The 21,053-nt window shown below is 36.6% G+C and overlaps 1 protein-coding gene across 3 annotated transcripts in view; it reads right to left on the bottom strand.

The window, feature by feature from the left end:
* Nucleotides 1–20,508, bottom strand: part of LOC130682130 (probable ubiquitin carboxyl-terminal hydrolase FAF-X) — a 166,398-nt gene extending 145,890 nt beyond the window's left edge. For all 3 annotated transcript variants that reach the window (XM_057496266.1, XM_057496267.1, XM_057496265.1), the window contains exons 1-5: nt 20,413–20,508; nt 10,863–11,008; nt 9,071–9,150; nt 6,975–7,087; nt 5,454–5,672 (exon numbers count right to left, since the gene is read on the bottom strand). In XM_057496266.1, coding sequence (XP_057352249.1) covers nt 5,454–5,672; nt 6,975–7,087; nt 9,071–9,150; nt 10,863–11,008; nt 20,413–20,508 — 654 coding nt within the window. The remainder of the gene's footprint in view (nt 1–5,453; nt 5,673–6,974; nt 7,088–9,070; nt 9,151–10,862; nt 11,009–20,412) is intronic.
* Nucleotides 20,509–21,053: the final 545 nt, after the last annotated feature.

The following is a 21,053-nucleotide window of genomic DNA, read 5'->3' on the forward strand; positions in this document are numbered from 1 at the left end:
GCCATGGGAGTGCACAGATGTCCCAACCAAGGCACCCAAGGAAGACAACACCAAAGCATATAATTAAAATGGCAACGATCAAGAATAAGGACAGAGTATTAAACGCAGCCAGAGAGAGACAAAAGATCACATACAAAGGAAAATCCATCAGGCCATCATCAGGCTTCTCAATAGAAACTTTTCAGGCCAGAAGGGAATGGCATCGCATATTTAAGGCAATAAAACAGCCAAGCCTCTAACCAAGAATACTCTACCTGGCAAGATTATCATTTAAATTTGAAGCAGGGATCCAGCAATCTTTAGATTAGCAGAAGTTGAGGGAATGTACCTCCTACAAACCATCTCTACAGTGTATTTTGGAGGCACTGCTCTAGATGGAAGTACCGCTAAGGCTAAATAGCTGTTACCAGGGAAAATAAAACCACAGTAATGGCAGTAGATCATTAATTACTAAGCCAATGCAAAATTAAATCAACTGCCCACAAAGCTGGTCAAAGGTTACACACAGAGTGTACAGAATCCTAATACATAAAGTGTAGAGGAGGAAGAAAGAGAAGGGAGAAAAAGAAAAACAACTTTTAGACTGTGTTTGTTATGGCATAATAAGCAAGTTAAGTTGTTAGACTGTTACATATTAAAGAGGCTACCCCTGAACCTTTGATAACCATGAATTTAAAGCCTGCAATGGCAAAGAGTACATACCTACTAATAATCACCGTAACTGTAAATGTTCTGAATGCACCAATCAATAGACACTAAGTCACTGAATAGAGAAAAAAAAAAAGACCTGTCTATATGCTGCCTACAAGAGACTCACTTCAAACTCAAAGCCATACAGACTGAAAGTGAAGGGATGGCAAAAGGTATTTCATGCAACGAATAGGGAGGAAAAAGCAGTAGTTGCAGTACTTGTATCAGACAAAATTGACTTCAAAACCAAGACCGTAGCAAGAGACAAAGAAGGTCATTACATAATGATAAAGGGGGCAGTCCAACAACAGGATGTAACCATGATAAACATCTATGCACCCATCGCAGGAGTATCTACGTATGTCAGACAAATACTAACAGAATTAAAGGTCCTGTGAAATAGAATGCAATGCATTCATTCTAGGAGACTTCAACACACCACTCACTCCAAGGGACAGATCAAGAAGTTTAACTGTCACTGTCTGCAGATGACATGACAGCGTACATAAAAAACCCTAAAAACTCTATTCCAAAACTTCTAGAATTAACTGAATTCAGCAAAGTTGCAGGATACAAAATTAATACACAGAAATCTGCTGCACTCCTGTGTACTACTAACAATGAACTAGCAGAAAAAGAAATCAGGAAATCAACTCCATTTACAGCAGCATCAATAAAATACCTAGGAATAAACCTAACCAAGGAGGTTAAAGACCTACACCCTGATAACTATAAGACACTCTTGAGAGAAATTAAACTTCTTTAAATAGCAGTAAATGGAAATGCATCCCATGCTCATGGATAAGAAGAATTAATATTGTCAAGATGGCCATCCTGCCTAAAGCAATCTCAGATTCAATGTAATCACCATCAAAATACCAACAGAATTCTTCAACAAATATAACAAACTAGTTCTAAAATTCACAGGGAACCACAAAAGACCCCAAATAGCCAAAAGAATCCTGAGGAGAAAGAATAAATTTGGGGGGAGGGATTACACTCCCCAATTTCAAGCTCTACTACAAAGCCACAGTAATTAAGACAATTTGGTACTGGCACAAGAACAGACCCATAGATCAATGGGACAGAATAGAGAGTCCACATATAAATCCACACATACATGCCCAATAAATAAATGATAAAGGAGCCTTTGATAGATAATAGGGAAATGGCAGCCTCTTCAACAACTGGTGTTGGCAAAACTGGAGAACTACATGTAGGAGGATGAAACCTGATTACTGTCTAACTCATACACAAAACTAATCTCAAAATGGATCAGAGACCTGGATATAAGTCATGAAACTATAACACTCATACAAGAAATCATAGGTAAAAATCTCTTGAATATACACATGACCAACTTTTTTCTGAGCACACCTCCTCAGGCAAGGGAAACAAAAGAAAAAATGAATAAATGGGACAACATATCAAACTAAAAAGTTTCTATACAGCAAAGGACACCATTAGTAGAAAAGGCAACCTACAGTACGGAGAGACTATATTCATAAATGTTTCATCCAATAAGGGACTAACACATTATTCACATGCTTCAACAACCAAAAAACAAATACCCTGATCAAAAAACTGGTTGAAGAACCGAGCTGGTACTTCACCAACAGGCACAAGAAAAAGATGCTCCACATCACTAAACATATGGGAAACGCTAATAAAAACCACAATGAGATATCACCTTACACCAATTAGAACGGGCACTCTCCAAAAGACAAGAAGTAACAAGTGTTGGCGATTATGTGGAAAAATGGGAACCTCCTTCACTCTTGGTGGAAATGTCAACAGGTGGTACAACTGTTGTGGGAAGCAATATGGGGATTCCTCAAGAAACAAACACTAGAAATAGTAATTCCGTGTGTAGGAAAGTACCCAAAGAAAACAAAATCTCTAATTTGAAGATATGTCACCTCTATGTTGATCGTGGCATTGTTTACAATAGTCAAGAAATGGAAGTAACCAAACTGTCCACCAACACATAAATGGGTAAGGAAGATGTGGCACATAAATATACACAATGGAATATTATTCAGCCATTAAGAAAAGTTCTGCCATTTGCAACAACACGGATAGACCTAGAGGGTATTATGTTAAGTGGAAAAGGCCAGGTGGAGAAAGACAAATTCCATACGATTTCATCATAATAATAAAGTAGAAGAGAATTAACAAAACCGCAGTAGACTCACAGAAACTCAAAAGTGACTAGTGGTTACCATGGGGAAGGGGTTTGAATGGGTGGTTACAATGGGTGTGGGGGATAAAGTGCAAACAGAAAATTTCAATCATAATATAAGCTGGTCACAGGGACAATATAGTCAATGATTCGGTAACATCTTTCTATGTTGACCAATAGTAACTGCACCACAGAGTGGGAGAGGCTTAATAATGTAGGGATTGCTGAATCACTGTGCTGTATATATCTGAAAGTGTATATTAACGTATATTAACGTATATTAAGTGTATATTAACGATACTTCAATAAAGAAAAAAAGAAAGCACTATGTTTTTTTTGGGGGGGAGGAACATAGTTTTATATAATAATAAAGAACAACTGAATCTTGCTTAGATACACAGAACACTTTGCCCAACAATGGGAGAACACACACTTTTATAAGGGCACACAGAACACTGTGTGGGAACAAGTCTTTTCAAAGGATTTAAATCATAGCCTATTTTCCCATCACAATACAATGGAGCTGGACATCAATTAATAGAAGAAAACCTGGAAAACCCAAAATAAATAGAGAACAACTCATCCAACTAGTGAAAAGAAGAATCAGTTGTAAGAGAAAAATTTATAGTTTAAAACATTTTTTATTTTTAAAGAAAGCTTTCAGTTTGACAACCTAACTTCTCCTAGGAAGCAAGAAAAAAATTATCCTATCCAACTAATCTCAAAACTAGTATTTTGGCAAGAAGACACTAGAACAAGGATAAACAAAACAGAGAAAGAAAAACAACAGAGAGAGAAAAAAATCAGTAAAATCAAGAACTGTTTCATAAAATTTACCTGTGAGATGAGAAGCCCTTAGGTCAGCTACAGGAAAGAGAAGAGAGCAAGACTCAAGTAACTAAAACTGTAAATGAAAGAGAAGACCCATCATAGATTTATAAGAAATATTAGTAATAATTATAAAAAATTTATGTCAACATATGGATAACCTAGATGAAATTGACACATTTCAAGAACAACCCACCTATGCTAAAACTGTATCAGGAACAGAAAATCTGAAAAGACCTATAATTAATAAGGCGATTGAATCAGCAAACAAAACCAGCAAAAGAAAATCAAGTACCAGATGGTTTCATTGTAGAGTTCTAAAAAATATTAAAGAACATATACACCAATCCTCAATCTTTCCAAAAGCAGAAGAGGAAGGAACATGTCCAAACTCACTTTAAGAGGCCGGCATTTCTCTAGTACCAAAGACAAATGGAAACTAAAGACTGTATCTATGCTGAATATTTGATGTAAAAATCCCTCAACAATATACTGGCAACCAAACTCATCAGCAAAGTAAGTATACACACAAGTACGTGGGATATATGTCCACTGGGATGCCAGGTTTCAATTTAAAAAAATCAAATTAATATACCACATTAACAGAATAAAGGAAAGAAAATTTGATATGATCATCTCAACTGATGCAGAAAAAGGACTGGGCAAAATTCAACAACCTAACATAATAAAAAACAAGAATAAAAAGAATCTACCTTGACACAATTAAGGGCACCTCACAAACCCACAGCCAACATCAAAGTCAATGATTAAAAAATTGAAAACTTTCCCTTGAAGATCAGAATTAAGACAAAGATGCTTGCATTAACCCAATCTATTCACACTACTGAAGTGTTAAGCAGAGAATATTAGGAAGGAAAAAGAAAGGAGAGGTTTCTAAACACAGAGAACAGTGTTTTTGGTATTCATTAGCATGCACACACACTAAAGTTATGTTCTGCTTTCTGTTTCTACTGTTGGTTTACATTTTTCCATGTGTTTAAAATATTTAACCAAAATGAGTATAAAAATAAAATAGACTTTACTATTAAAACTTCAGTAGCATGATAAATTAAGCCAGCAAAACAGTAGAAGGAATGTACATAGAACCAGGAGCCTTTTCCATAGCCTGGTCTGCTACTCAGTGCTTCTGGCTCGTTTTTTAGTTTGGTCTGTACCCTTGGTTCCCGTTTTCTTAAGCCTTGCTTCCATGCAATTAATTATCCTTTGGGTTAATAACAGACTGAGATTATTTACTTGACCCAAGACTAAGATCTTGATCAGCACTAAGGGTTTCTAATAAAAAAATCAAAATAACAATAGTATGTAATGAAAGCAAAGAATAAAATTTAAAAATCTGTTTACAGTCTGTAAATAAATCCGCTTCCTGCTGTTAAATATATATGTACAAACAACTGATGCTCCTTATTTGCAGTAATTATATTCTCTAAAGTCACTCTAAACACAGAAGGAACAAATACTGAATCACTGCGTCTAGGTGAAATACAAAGTTAGATCCCAACAAACATATTCAACAACCAATCAACACATACTAATCTTTGTTCAGGTAGGAGTTACAGTGGTAGTGGCCAGGAGTTCATCGTTAATGAATGAACAATACTTACATAATGTGTCTGTAAACAGAAACCTACATAAAACAGCGTTATGTGCTTATCGTGTTAAAAGATGGTTCATGTCACTAAAGTTTTTAGACAAAGTCATTTTACTATTTAATTCTGAGAACAAACCAACATACTTTTGGTGATCGTGGATCTGAGGAATGAGCAAACAGTTCGTCTTCAGGCAACTGAGCACCTGGGGAAACTGATTCACTTAGACGTGTACCGTTGTAGACATGGAATTTGCAATGAGGATTTAAGGCCATGGAGAGAAGTTCCAGAAGTGGAAACGAGTCTTGGGACAACTTGGTCACACAAAGTTCCACTAGGCGATGAGCATTGTTAATAATACACCTCTGTTACGTTAAGGGGAGGAAGGTGAGTTAGAAAGAAAAAACAATCCAATTTCCTAAACAAAAACATTTCAATTCTTGTTAGTAATGATCTGTCTCCACGTTTCTATCCTGGTAGCCTGAATTCTGCTTCATTTATTTCACAGATATTGTGATCAAACTGATGTATCTTTGAAAGTAAGTATTTACTTATTTCACAGTTGTATTACACCTAATTTCAAAAGCTATCTAAGAATGGCTGCAATGAAGCAGACTTTACTGGATGTCTATTTCAGTCTTATGTCTACAGGACACATGCAAATCACCATTCTCTTCTCTTGAAATTTGTACCATGGAGACAGTTCATTCTAAAATTTAAACATTGAAAGTAGTCAATTATCCCAAATTGGGAGATACGTCATCCAAACCTCAAAAGTCACAGATCATGTCCAAAACCGTCTATCACTTACCAAATCGGAAATGTTGGGTTTTATATGCCATTGTCATTTGTAGGAAAGGTCCCATTTACATTTTCTAATGCTGCAGTCCACAAACAAGTGGAAGTTTGCTTCGTAACTTTTGACTAATTCCACTTTATAAATTAGGACCAGAGGTTTGGAGTAATTACAGAAATTCAATGATTCTCACAGTACTTTTGTTTGTTTGTTTTCAAAATCTTTGCAATATGAAGGTATCACAGGATCAATGCATTACTTTTGTCCCAGACCAAAGAAATTTCCTTGAGAGTACTTGTATTTTCTACAGCCCGTCACTTGAAAATACTACCAATCTGAGAACATTTTAAGTTCTGTTTTGATTTTTTTTTATCATTAAAACTGTAGTCTGAATTCAGATCAGAAACTTTGGGGAGTACTAGTTTTCCAAGGAAAACTTTCCTTTTCTACAAACTGACAAGGACAAGGTTGCCAAGATTCTCTGTCATTCATGCTGTGTTTATTTACATACTGCATTGCAATGAAATCATTTCCTTTGGTACCTCAGCTATACTGAAGTCTTCTATTATATTCCCCATCTTGGGAATGTTTCTTACCACTACATAAAACTGCATACTTCCACAATCAATAACCTGATACATTAGAAGATATACTCTGTTTTGCATAAGGTCACAGGAACTTGGGATTCAGGTGACAGCATTAAAATGAGGTTTCATAACTTCAAATCTCATGCTCACTCTAAAATACAGCTCTCAAAGGCCTTCAATTTTGTCAAACGTTATCAAAGGACTTAAGAGTAATGCTTTCCAGACACAAATCCACATGGATCACCATGTAACTCTTTGTCTCCAACATAATTAAAAAGACTCACATGAACTTCAAACTTCCAGTCACTCACTGTCTCATCCATAAGGATTTTAGTGAAAGATACTGTCAGTCCATCTCGGAAAAAACGTTGACATGCTTCGCTTTTAACATCAAGACCTAAGACAAGATGGAAAAATTACAATACACTTAATGTGAAGACAACATTTTTCTGACCAATTGTATAATTAAAGATAATACATTGTTAAAAATTGTTTCAGGTTTCCAACACACATACAGCACAGTAGATTTTGAAACAAGAAGACGCATTATCATAAAGGGCTAAAGGGTAATTTATTTACACTGAAAATGTGGAATTCAGAAAAATGTAATACTATATCCAGTGAATTTTAGAAACACTGAGTTGTATGAATCTATGTCAAATCCGGTAATATAATAATTAACCGATATGCTTCGAAACATGATACTGGACTTTAAACACAACAATTACTACACAGAATCAAACATATCACAGCATTTTACTCACTGAAATAAAAGCTTTGTATAAGTGACTTTAAAAAATTCATCTTGTTGTAAATTATCTGATTATTAAAGTATTTTAAAGAATCTGGTCTTGCTTTCCTAAATAAGTCCTTTCACTTGGCACCTAAGGATCTTTACTTCTTTTTAATTTCATCTTATTTAAGGAAAGTAGTACACTCATATGTCTTCATCTAAAAAAAAAACCTTCTTATCTCCTCAAAAATACCCAGGAAATATCAAATTTGCATAAAAAAGTATATTTTGGTTTTGTTTATATAGTTATTGATATGTCATTTAAACCCAGGACTTCTGCCTCACAGTAACCATGATTACAAAAAAATAAATAAATAAGGGAATAATCCTCTGCATATTCTGAATGCAATTCTAGCAAAGTAGCATTTTAATGTTTGTTCATCTTGTACTGTTAGGACCTAGAACACGCTAAATACCTAAACCCTTCAATTAAGGAATAAATGCTCAAACTAACAAAAGAAATTTGAGTGTTGAGAAACGTATAATCAGAAAAAATATTTTAATAGGTAAATAAAAGGTAAACACTCTTTAGATGATGGTAGGATAATTACTGTTAAATAAAACTATTACCTTGGCCAAAGAGTAAGACAGACTTCACAGGAAACCAAAGATAGATGTTAAAAACTGACTAAGGACACTGACAATACATGTACCTGTGGCTACTCCACTTCCATTCATTTTAAATGGCCCAGAAAATGCTTCAGCCCTTTCTTTAAGCCTTCAAATCTTTAACCAAATACTATTATCAAAATTAGTGATTTGCAAGAATTCAGCTGAACCTAACATTAGAACAAGTCATTTAAAGATGATCTATTCCAATATAAAAGTTCATTCTTGGTAGCAGTAATACTAGATTTTCTTTATTGGTTGCTAAACAAGAACAAAACCCCAAAACAAAACTAAAAAATTCATTTTCAAAACTTTTCTCTCTTCCAGAAAAAAAGTTTTTAACATCAAAATTGTTAGTCTATTATAAAAATGATACTAATGAAACACCAATTTCCATTTAAATATAACAGATGGGGTTTCTATTAGCATGCACTTTGATTCATGACTTTCCAGTCAATCATTCAAATGTCAAGTTTAAATGCTTTGTCTGAAATTTTTGCTAATTAGTTTTTCTCAATTACAAATGACTTAAGTACAAAAAAACAGTTAATAATGTCAAGTCATATGGTCATATAGTATTTTTTAATTTGTAAAATATATACTTGAATGTATACTACTTACACTATTTCATGCAACAGATTTTCAAAGTCTTTTATATTTAAAAAATGTTTTTAACTTTTAAGTAACTACCCCTTTGAAAATACAATGACACAATAGATCCTATCCGTAGGATTATGAATACACATACAAAATTCTGCATAACATTTTAAAGGACTCAGGTGTCATTAAGGGCTGTCCAAAGGTTTCTATGAGTCTTTGCTCTACATATTATAAAGTCCTTCCAGGAAGTTTAGTGAGAAAGTGCAGTCTAAGAAGACACAAGAATTGGGTAACAGAGAAAAACAAAGCTATCAAGAACAATGTGGAAGTATACACACTTGAATACATTATGGATCACACAGTAAAATATAAACTCACCTTTCTTACTAAGATCAATAGCAGCTTCTAAAAGCACTTCTAATTCCCCTTTGGGCCAAACTGGAACCATCCAACTAGGCATAAGAATTTTTATGAAATGAAAAGATGCCATATTCATTGTGCACAAAATGAAATACTATAAACAACTTACATACTACAATTACTTTTGCTAGGAAAGTATGTAAAAATCTCTGATAATATATATTCACTATAAAAGTAAAAAACCTTCTTAAATCTGCTTCGTGAACCTAAGGTATTTATTGAACCCACATATAATTTTAATACAACAATAAGGGAAGACTTCATTTAAGAACTTTCACAGACAACTAAAACTAATCAAAAACCAATTAGATGTAAACCCATTGTTAGTAAGAAAGAAAGTGTTCCTCTGAGGTTGTTTTACTGGTAAGGCACAACACAATGACCCTTTTTTCTTGTGATTATCTTCAGAAACACAAAAGAGAGAGACAAATGGCTGATTTCTCCCTCAAAAATCACCTTTATAGAACAGTTAACAATTTTTCTTACAGATTACATGATTTCTAGAGTCCCAAGCACTTATGGCCTTGTAAGTACACCCCTAGATCAAAAAGCAACGCAGAAGCCAGTATTTTCCCTAGCTTCATGAAAATGTCAGGCATCTAGGAATGTACCCGAAATTAACCCACTATCCCAGAAAGAACTTCCTTCCATCTGTCCCTTAATTATTTACTAAAGGACAGCAGAAATCCCAAATACTGTATTTGTGTTACTGGCTGAGATGATGTTTTCCCCAGGAACATATCTTGGAGGAGACAAAGAATGGAGCCAGCAGGGAAAAGAGTATGGAGCAGCAACGAGCAAAGCTCTTTCAATGAGTAAACAGAACATTCCTGCTACTCAGAACAGTCTTCAAGGGAGGATGATGTTAGTGCTGTAGTGGCTGTGGTTTTATACTGCCTCCTGAGAGGAGAACTTCCCCCCTCCCTGGACCAAACAAAACATTGAAATAATGACATTACAACTCATTCTTGATTGGCTGAAAGTACGATGCTTTATTAGTACAGGGCAAATCAATTAGAGTTGAGGTCCATGTATCTAAGTGTACTTCTGAATGGCTGGCTGAGTTGGACTGGAGCTTTCTGCAACTTACAAGGGCCCTGAAGCTTCTTGAAACTTAAAAAGGCCTTGAACTGACTGGGGTCCTGAATTCTTATCTGCCTGCATCCCTTTATCACCCGCATCATTTTGATAAAAAAATACTTATTACAAGCCATCTGCTAGATATAAATTGGTACATTTTTTTGTTCTTTTCAGTTACACTAAAAAGCATCTTTATTTTCCTGGCATTAGGAATTTTTTGTAACTCAGTTCTAATCAGAAGTAAACTCTTATGAACAAATCAGCAACCACCAGACAAAATAAAAGAAAAATAAACTGTTGAAATATCTCTGCTGTTTAAAATGGACAATATAAGGAAAGTCATCTAGCAACTCAAGCAATCTATGTGTATCAAGAAGAAACACATTTCATAAATGCTTAAAAGGAAATTCCTGTCTGTACTTCTAAGCCAGAAACATAACAACTAAAATATTAAAGAACATTTTCAAGCTTTATTCATTATTACCCAGTTGTTAAAAACCCATACAAATGCATGCACTAAGACCAATAAATTATGAGGTACTTGGTAATGACTAAAATGTTAAGGCTATTTAATGGACAGTAAGACTATTTTGACACTGCAGTCCACCTTTTTTCTCTTCCAGTACCAGTTAAAATGCTGGTCGTAGTTTGTTCTTCCCGTCAAATTTACCTGTTGATCATGTCATCCAACTCTGCCAGGTCAGTATGTGGAAATGCAGGTTCTTTATCTTCATGCTGTGGTGGAGCATCACCTTGACCCTGTTCATCTGGAGGAGTTGCTGAGGAATTCTCATTGGAGGAATCAGATGATAATATCTTAAAAATTAAATATTCCGGACTTAAGTCTATAACATATGTACGTTTCTCGATTCAGATACCAACACAGTTAAGTGAAAATATTACAAATCTATAACTGTCTGTATGTAGCTGTAAATATTTAATAAGGTGGGATCAGAATACTTAAGATTTTGGCCAATCTGTGATTATTTTTTCACATTTTTATACTTGTGATTTAAGAATCTTCTAAAAAATAATGGCCTAATCATACTGCATGAATTTAAGTAAGTTGAAATTAGAGAACATTAGTTTTTACAATGTTTAGTACAAATAAAAGCTGTAATGAACCTTTTTAAAACTGAATCATTGTTGACAGGCAATGAAACTTCTTAACCACAAATATTTACACAAAACTTTGGAAATGATGCATGAATTTCTGAGGCTAAACCGTAAGAATAACCATGCCTTCTTTCTCCTTAGAGAAATCTTTCTGGAAGAAATGGAGTTCCATGCCTGAGAGATTCTAAAGAAACCCTACTCACGGGCCCATGTGGTGAGGAAGTGACATTCCTGCTATGTGAGTGAGCAATTGTGGAAATGTATTCCCCAACGCCAGAGTCAAGCCATCGGAGTACTGTAACCGTGGCTGACATGCTAAACACAACATAAGAGACACTCTGCCTGAACCACTCAAAAGTCACTCCTACATTCTTATTGAACAGTAACTGTGAAGTAATTGTTATATCACACAGTAACAACCTAAGTTACTTTATTGTTAAGTGACAAAACTTGCTTAATAGGTTACATAAAACATGTTATCATTCCTAAAGTAATAACTACAAGCATTAACAAATATATACCTAAAGAGTACAAAGGTAAAGAAACAACTATTTCATAATCCAAGAGTTCAAAAAAAAATGAAATCAAGAGGACAGATAAACCCCACACATCAGTATTCAAAAGAAAACAGGGAACGGATGAGCCAACATGGAGGCTTGAGAAGGGCAATGGAAATCTCCTCCCAAAACCATGTATATATTTGAAAATAGAACAAATACAACTATGCCTAAAAGAGAGACCAGAAGACATAGTACAACAGGCAGACAACATCTACATGTGTAAGAACTCAGCATCTCACGAAAAGGTAAGCTACAAAGCCACAACCCGGCAGGACCTGAGCACTCCCCGAGTCCAGCTCACTGGCAGGAGGAAAGGAGTCACAGTGGGGAGGAAGTGGAAGCACAGGACTGCTAAATAACCAGCCCTAGTAATACGCACTGGGAGAAAAGACACACATGGCATGGTGTGCTGGATATTAGGGAAATGGAAAAATAAAACCTGTGAGCATGTCCCCACAGCCAGCTCCTCTAGGACAAAAGAAAAGCAAGTACTTTTTGAAAGTCTTAAAGGGAGAAGGGCTTAACCTCTGGACGGAAGCATACTGGCACACTAAGCCCAGCAGGCTGGGAATCCTAAGGACCTTCATATGCCCTAACCCCCTTGGTGGCAATGCAGCTCTGAAGCCCCTCATGGCAATAAGCAGCCTGCCATTTGTTCTCCCCAGCTGGCGGTGCCCAAACACAGCAGCTGAGCAGGCTGAGAGCAGTCCCACCCACAGCAAGAGCCCAGATTCTCCTCCCAGCACGCAGTTAACCGAGCCACAGAAAGAGGCTGCCGCCAGTGTGCACCTACCCGGCACACACAGAGCAAACGAGAACAAGGTTCAGAAAGCACGAAGGGGTGCCGATTGTGCAGGAGAGCACACCCAGTACACCTGCGACTCCCACAGGGCTCTGGGCTATCCCGAGGGCTGCCCCACAAGGAGTCGTGAAGGACATTAACCGAGAGGCTGCTCCCAGTGTGCGGGTAACCTACACAGTCAATGCAGAAGGGCAAGGCGAACAGCAAGCAGGAACGGACTCTGTTCCCCCACCTGACATATGCGCTACCAGCCTACGACTAACCCTAGCACCATGAAAAGGAGGAAGAATCTGGTACAGTCAAGAATCACCCAGACAACCACTGAGAGAGGGCCTGGGGAGATATGTATCACCAATATTCCTGAAAAAGAATTCAAAATAAAGGTGATAACCGTACTGATGGACCTGCAGAGAAATATGCAACAGCTAAGGGATGAAGTCCGGAGGGAGATTACAGAAATGAAACAATCCCTGGAATGACTGAAGAGCAGACTGGATGAGGTGCAGAGACTGCTAAAGGAATAGAAATCAGGGAACAGGAATACAGAGAAGCTGAGGCAGAATGAGATAAAAGGATCTCCAGAAATGAAAAACTATTAAGAAAAATGTGTGACCAATCCAAATGGAACAATATTCCCATTGTAGGGGTACCAGAAGAAGAAGAGAGAGAAAAGGGGATAGAAACTGTCTTTGAAGAAATAACTGCTGAAAACTTCACCAAACTGGGGGAGGAAATAGTCTCTCAGACCATGGAAGCCCACAGAACTCCCAACACAAGGGACAAAAGGAGGACAACAACAAGACATATCATAATTAAAATGACAAAGATCAAAGACAAGGACAGAGTATTAAAGGCAGCCAGAGAGAGAAAAGGCCATCAGGCTATCATCACACTTCTCAACAGAAACCTTACAGGTCAGAAGGGAATGGCATGGTATATGCAACACAATGAAACAGAAGGGCCATGAACCAAGAATACTGTATCCAGCATGACTGTCATTTAAGTATGAAGGAGAGATTAAATAATACCCAGACAAGCAAACGTTGAGGGAATTTGCTTCAAACAAACCACCTTTACAGGACATTTTAAAGGCAATGCTCTAGATGGAAGCACTCATAAAGCTAAACAGATGTCACCAGAGAAAATAAAATCACACGAAAAATTAGACCAACCAAATACTAACTACAGGAAAAAAATAAAATCAACTCCTCACAAAAGCAGTTAAAGGAAACACAGAAGAGTACAGATTAAAACACCTAACATATAAAGAATGGAGAAGGAACAATAAGAAGGGAGAGATCGATTAAGGAATCATTACACTGTGTTTACAATAGCTTAATAAGTGAGTTAAGTTAGACGGTTAGATAGTAAAGAAGATACACTTGAACACTGGCTAACCACACATAGAAGGCCTGCAATGGCAGTAAGAACATATTTTTGGATAATGACCCTAAAGGTAAATGGACTGGACGGACCAATCAAAAGACACAGAGCAATAACAGAATGCATAAAATAGCAACACCCATCTATATGCCGCTCAAAGAGACTCACCTCAAAACCAAACACATACATGGACAGAAAGTGAAGGGATGGAAAAAGATACTTCATGCAAACAACACGGAGAGAAAAGCTGGTGATGCAGTACTTGTAAAAGACAAAATAGATTTCAAAACAAAGAAAGTAACAAGAGACAAAGAAGCACATTTCATAATGAAAAAAGGGGTCAGTCTAACAACAGGATACAACCATTACAAATATATATGCACCCAATACCAGAGAGCCGACATAGAGGAAACAAACAGTAACAGAACTTAAGGAGGAAACAGAATGCAATGCACTCAATCTAGGAGACTTCAACACACCACTCTCTTCAAAGGGCAGATCTACAAGACAGAAAATGCGTTAACGACACACAGGCACTGAACAACACACTAGAACAGACAGACCTAACAGACATCTGCAGAACAGTACACCCAAAAGCAGCAGGATACACATTCTTCTCAAGTGCACATGGAACATTTTCCAGAATAGACTACATACTAGGCCACAAAAAGAGCCTCAGTAAATTCCTAAAGATTGAAATTCTACCAGCCAACTTCTCAGATGACAAAGCTATAGCTAAGACCAGAAATAAACCTTAAAAAGAAAACAAACACACATGGACGCATGACAACATGCTTCTAAATAATTAATGGATTAACGACCAAATTAAAACAGATCAAGCAATACATGGAGACAAATGGCAAACACAGCACAAAGCCCCAACTTCTGAGAGACAAAGTGAAGGCAGTATTAAGAGGAAAGTATATAGTAAACCAGGCCTATTTAAAGCAGGAAGAACAATCCCAAATGAATAGTCTAAAGGAACAATTACTGAAATTGGAAAAAGAAGAACGAATGAGGCCGAAAGTCAGCAGAAGGAGGTACACAGAAAAGATCAGAGAAGAAATAAATAAAATAGAGGGAATAAAACAATAGAAAAAATAAATGAAAGCAAGAGCTGGTTCCTTTAGAAAATAAACAAAATAGAAAAACCCCTAGCCAGACTTATTAAGATAAAAAGAGAATCTATACACATCAACAGAATCATAAACGAGAATGGAAAAGTCATGACGGACCCCCCAGAAATACAAAAAATTATTAGACAATACAATGAAAATCTATATGATAACAAGCTGGAGAAACTGGAAGAAATGGACAACATCCTGGAAAAGTACAACCTTCCAAGACTGACCAAGGAAGAAACAGATCATCTAAACAGACCAATTAACAGCAAAGAAATTGAATTGGTAATCAAAAAACGACTCAACAACAAAACACCCGGGCCAGATGGATTTACCCGTGAATTTTATCAGACACATGGAGAAGACATAATACCCATTCTCCACAAAGTTTTCCAAAAAATAGAAGAGGGACGCACTACTTCCAAACTCATTCTATGAAGTCAGCCAGCATCACTCAAACACCAAAACCAGGCAAAGACCCGACCATAAAAGAAAATTACAGACCAATAGCCATGATGAATATAGATTCAAAAATACTCCCCAAAATATTAGCAATCCAAATTCAAAAATACATCAAGAGGATCGTACACCATGATCTAGTGGGATTCATCTCAGGGATGCAAGGATGGTACAACATTGCAAATCTATCAACATCATTCACCACATTAACAAAAAGGACAAATCCACATAAACATCTCCAGACACTGATTCACTCATAATAAATATTCACAACAAAATGGATATAGAGGCCAAGTACCTCAACATAACAGACGCCATATATGACAAGCCCACAGCCAACACTGTACTTAACAGCGAGAAGCTGAATGATTTCCTCTAAGATCGGGAACAAGACAGGGAAGCCCACTCTCCCCACTGCTATTCAACGTCGTACTGGGAGGTCCTAGCCACAGCAATCAGATAAAACAAAGAAATAAAACGCATCCAGATGGGTAAAGAAGAAGTCAAACTGTCACTATTTGCAGACGACATATTATACATAAAAAACCCTTAAGGCTCCACTCCAAAACTACAACTAATATCTGAATTCAGCAAAGTTGCAGGATACAAAACTAATACACAGAAACCTGCTGCTTTCCTATGCTCTAATGACAAACCACCAGAAGAAATCAGGAAAACAATTCTATTCACAATTACATCAAAATATTAAAATACCTAGGAATAAACCTAACCAAAGCAATCCTGCAAAGGAAGAATGAGTGTGGGAGATCTTGCTTTCCAACTTCACGCTCTACTACAAAGCCACAGTACACAAGACAAAGTGGTACTGGCATAAGAGCAGACCAGTGGAACAGAACAGAGAGTCCAGCTATTAACTCAAACATGTATGGTCAACTACTATACGATAAAGGAGCCATGGACATACAATGGGGAAATGACGGCCTCTTCAACAGCTGGTGTTGGCACAGCTGGTGTTGGCAAAAATGGACAGCTAAATGTAAGACAACTAATTGGATCATTGTCTAACCCCATACACAGAAGTAAATTCAGAATGGATCAAACACCTGAATGTAAGCCATGAAACCATAAACCTCTTAGAAACAAACATAGGCAAAAATCTATATAAACATGAGCAACTTCTTCATGAACGTATCTCCCCGGGCACGGGAAACAAAAGCAAAAATGAATAAGTGACACTAAATCAAGCTGAAAAGCTTCTATACAGGAAAGGACACCACCAACAGAACAAAAAGGCATCCTACAGCATCGGAGAATATATTCATAAATGACCTATCTGACAAGGTAAGGTTACCATCCAAAATATGTAAAGAACTCACACACGTCAACACCCAAAAAGCAAATAGACCAATTAAAAGATGGGTGGAGGATATGAACAGACAATTCTCCAAAGAGGAGATTCAGATGGCCAACAGGCACATGAAGAGATGGTCCACATTGCTAATCATCAGAGATACGCAAATTCAAAACACAATGAGCGATCACCTTACACCAGTTAGGATGGCCAACATCCAAAAGACAGACAACCACAAATCCTGGTGAGGATGTGGGGAAAGGTGAACCCTCCCACACTGCTGGTGGGAATGTAAATTAGTTGAAACATGGTGGTAAGTAGTATGGACGTTCCTCAAAAAACTAAAAATAGAAATACCAGTTGACCTAGGAAGTCCACTGCTAGGAATTTACCCAAAGAAAACAACTTTGCAGATTCAAAAAGACATGTGCACCCCTATATTTATTGCAGCACTATTGACAAAAGCCAAGATAAAGATGCAACCTAAGTGTCCATCAGTAGAGGGAATGGATACATATACACGATGGAATATTTTTCAGCCGTTAAGAAGAAAACAAATCCTACCATTTGCAGCATCATGGATGGAGCTACAGGGTATTATGCTCAGCTCAGTGAAATAAACTAGGTGGAGAAAGACCAGTACAAAATCATTTCACTTATCTGTGGAGCATAAGAACAAAGCAAAAACTGAAGAAACAAAACAGCGGCAGACTCACAGAACCAAAGAATGGACTAACATTTATCAAAGGGAAAGGGGCTCGGGAGGGCGGGTGGGGAGGGATGCATATGGGGATTAAGGGGCATTATGATTAGCACACATAAATAGGGGTGGCACGGAGAAGGTAGTATAGCACAGAGAAAACACATAGTGCCTCTACTTACAGCATCTTACTACCCTGATGGAACAGTGACTCTAGTGGGGTATGTGCTGGAGACTTGATAATACGGGGAATGTAGTAACCACAATGTTCCTCATGTGAAACCTGAGCACAAGGTTGTGTAGCAATGATACTTAATTTTTTTTAAATGCCCAAGAACTCTAGGCCAACTATAAAACATATGGTCAGGATGCAAAGAGAAGAAGAGACAATACTGGAAGTAGATAGAACTGAGAATTCCTCCCAAATTAATGGCAGACACCAAAGCACAGTTCCAGGAAGCTTACAGAACACCAAGCAAGGTAGATGTCAAAAAACGACATTTAGGCATCATATTCAAACTGCAGGGAAGTGGGATAAAAGCACAGGACCTATCAAGAAGCAAGGGTAGCAATTATAGCAGACTTTTCCTCAGAAACCACACAAACAAGAAAATGCAACAGGGCTGAGAGAAAATCACAACCAATTCAGAATTCCCTATCCTGAAAACTTATACTTCAAAGGGAAGTGTATTATATACTATACACAAGCAAAAATTGAGGTAATTTTTTTGTCAGTAGATCTGCCTTGCAAAAAAAAGTTCTTCAGATATAAGAAAAATTATGTAGGTCAGGACTTGAACTTTTATCCAGAAAGGAAAAGCATTAGATGTATGATTTTACTTATTTGTGAATTCTTAAGACAAAAAAAGAACAGTAGATTTATAGACACTAAGAAGTGATTTGAGATTACCATGGGGTAGGGGTTGGGGCAGGTGAGTGGGAAAATGAGGGGGATAATACTCAATCATAATATAAGTTGGTCACGGGTGGAAGTGCAGCATGGAGAATGTAGTCAGTGATTCTGTAACAACTTTCTGTGTTGACACATAGTAACCACACTTAGTGCAGTTAGGATTTAATATGTGGGTACCTGAACTACTGTGTTGTATACCTGAAACAAATATGAGGTTATGTATCAACTTTATTTCAGTAAAATATATGATATATGTTTTATATATATATAAAATACATACTAAATAAATATATAGAGAGAGAAATATATATATGGTTCCAAAGGCATCTATGTATGTATACATACACACTACACAGCTTCATGGGTAGCATATAACAACAAATTATTCCAAACTTCCTTCCTTTGCTCCTTTCTATCATTCCTGTCACTTCTTTCATTTACCTGTAAACTATAACCAGCTTTTATGTATATGCGATACTATAACCACTGCTTTTGTTATTTTGTACAAATTGTTCACTTAGGAGTAGGAAAAATCACTGTATGCATCTTACAAGCTCAAACTATATCTAGCATATATTTCTAGATGAAATTGACAGAGCAAAAAAAAGGTAAAATGGCATAATCCCAGGTAGAAATTAACAGACTTCTCAACTCGTAGGAAAACCAGCTGACCAACAAAACAACAAAGAAAAGGCTATACAGAACATCGAAAGAGCATAATGAGCAAACTGGAAGTAATGGACGTGTGTAATGAACACTAAAGCATAGAGTATAGCATTAACAGTACTTGTGAAGTACTCATAGAATTGAAATGGACCACATGCCAGGGAACACACAAAGCCTCAATAAACCCCCCAAGCAGTGACATCATTGAGAACATACTCTCTACACACAGAGGAATCAAGCTACAAAAAATAACGAGAAGTTAATGAGAAAACCTCTAAATACTTGAAAATGAAGCAGCATGTTTCTAAAACTATTCTCACATCAAACCACCACAAAAAATCTTAAAACATGCTTAGTGAATTACAGTAGGTGTCAATACATCTAAAATCATGGGAATGAGTTTCAGAAAATTTATAGTCTAAGAACGGCATGTTTCAGAAAACAGAAGAACTGAAAGACAAGTTGACAGTAACTATATAAATTTCCATATTAAGAAATCAGAAAAGGACCAGTAAAGTAAACCCAAAGAAAACAAGATGAACAAATGAAAATAACAATATATACAAATGGGGCAAAAAACAAAACCCAATGCTTTGCAAAATTTTACTTTACAGTTTAATGAAAGGCAGTAAAACTAGGCAAGAGAAAGGAAATACAATTACCAACATCAGAAATAAAAAATGAAAAAATGTTTAGACTTTTACAAATACTTTTCCACTTATGACAAATTATTTCCAGACAAAAGACAATTCTTTGAATGTAGACCAGCACAAACCTTTGATATTAAAGTATGTCAAGCTTTCAATAAACATTACTTCATTTACTCTCATTTCAAAGAAGGAAAATGAAGGATTGGAAACATTACTTAACTGCACTATAAGGTTAACGTGGTTCAAAGATGGGGTTTGAACAACAACTGCTTAGAGCCTACACTTATCACTAAAGGGTAAAATGACTGACTTAGTTAATGCCTTTGCCCTTAGATATACACAGGGCCTTACATACAAAAAAATATATAAGTATATTCTAAAGCATATATAATAGCATTCCTATTACTAAATATCAGCAACTTTTCTTAAAGTTTAATTTAAAATAATAGCTTTTACGATTTCTTTACAAATTATTCAGTACAGATGGCACTGCTTAGCTTTCCATAGTGCCCAGAACAATGTAGCCTAAACATCCTACCTGATTCTGTTGAAAGGGGGGCTGAGACTGCCCATCAGGAGCCTGGCCATGGCTGTCACTCCCTCCTCCAGGATGTCCATGAGGGGTGGCGGTCATACTTGTCGGAGGACAGATCTTTGCTATTTTGTCTCTTTACGTAGTTGTTGTAAGAGAAGAATTTGTAGTCCACTTATAGGAGATAAGTCCCAGCTGTATGTCAGCTTTAAAAAACTCCAATTCAATGACAGACCGCTCACACAGACGATCTCATGACCTAAAAGTAGAAGGAAAGAAGGTATACTTGTTTTAACCATCAAGAAGGTAAATAATGAATCATTCTAATTTTAATGTGTAGTTAATAGCAGTCTTTACAGTCAGTAACAGATGACTATAAAAATGAAATCTAAATTGAAAAGGCAAAATTTTAGTACTATTACTCAACTTAATAGTCACATCATTGTACCAGCACTTACAACATAATAAACAAGAAAACATAAAAACTACACAGAGGGGAGGAGCCAAGATGGCGGCATGAGGAGAGCAGCGGAAATCCCCTCCCAAAACCATATATATTTTTGAAAATACAACAAACACAACTATCCATAAAAGAGAGACCAGAAGATACAGGACAACAGCCAGGCTACATCCACACCTGCGAAAAC

This window comes from Manis pentadactyla, chromosome Y, assembly GCF_030020395.1.
Source record: "Manis pentadactyla isolate mManPen7 chromosome Y, mManPen7.hap1, whole genome shotgun sequence".
NCBI classification, from domain to species: Eukaryota; Metazoa; Chordata; class Mammalia; order Pholidota; family Manidae; genus Manis; species Manis pentadactyla.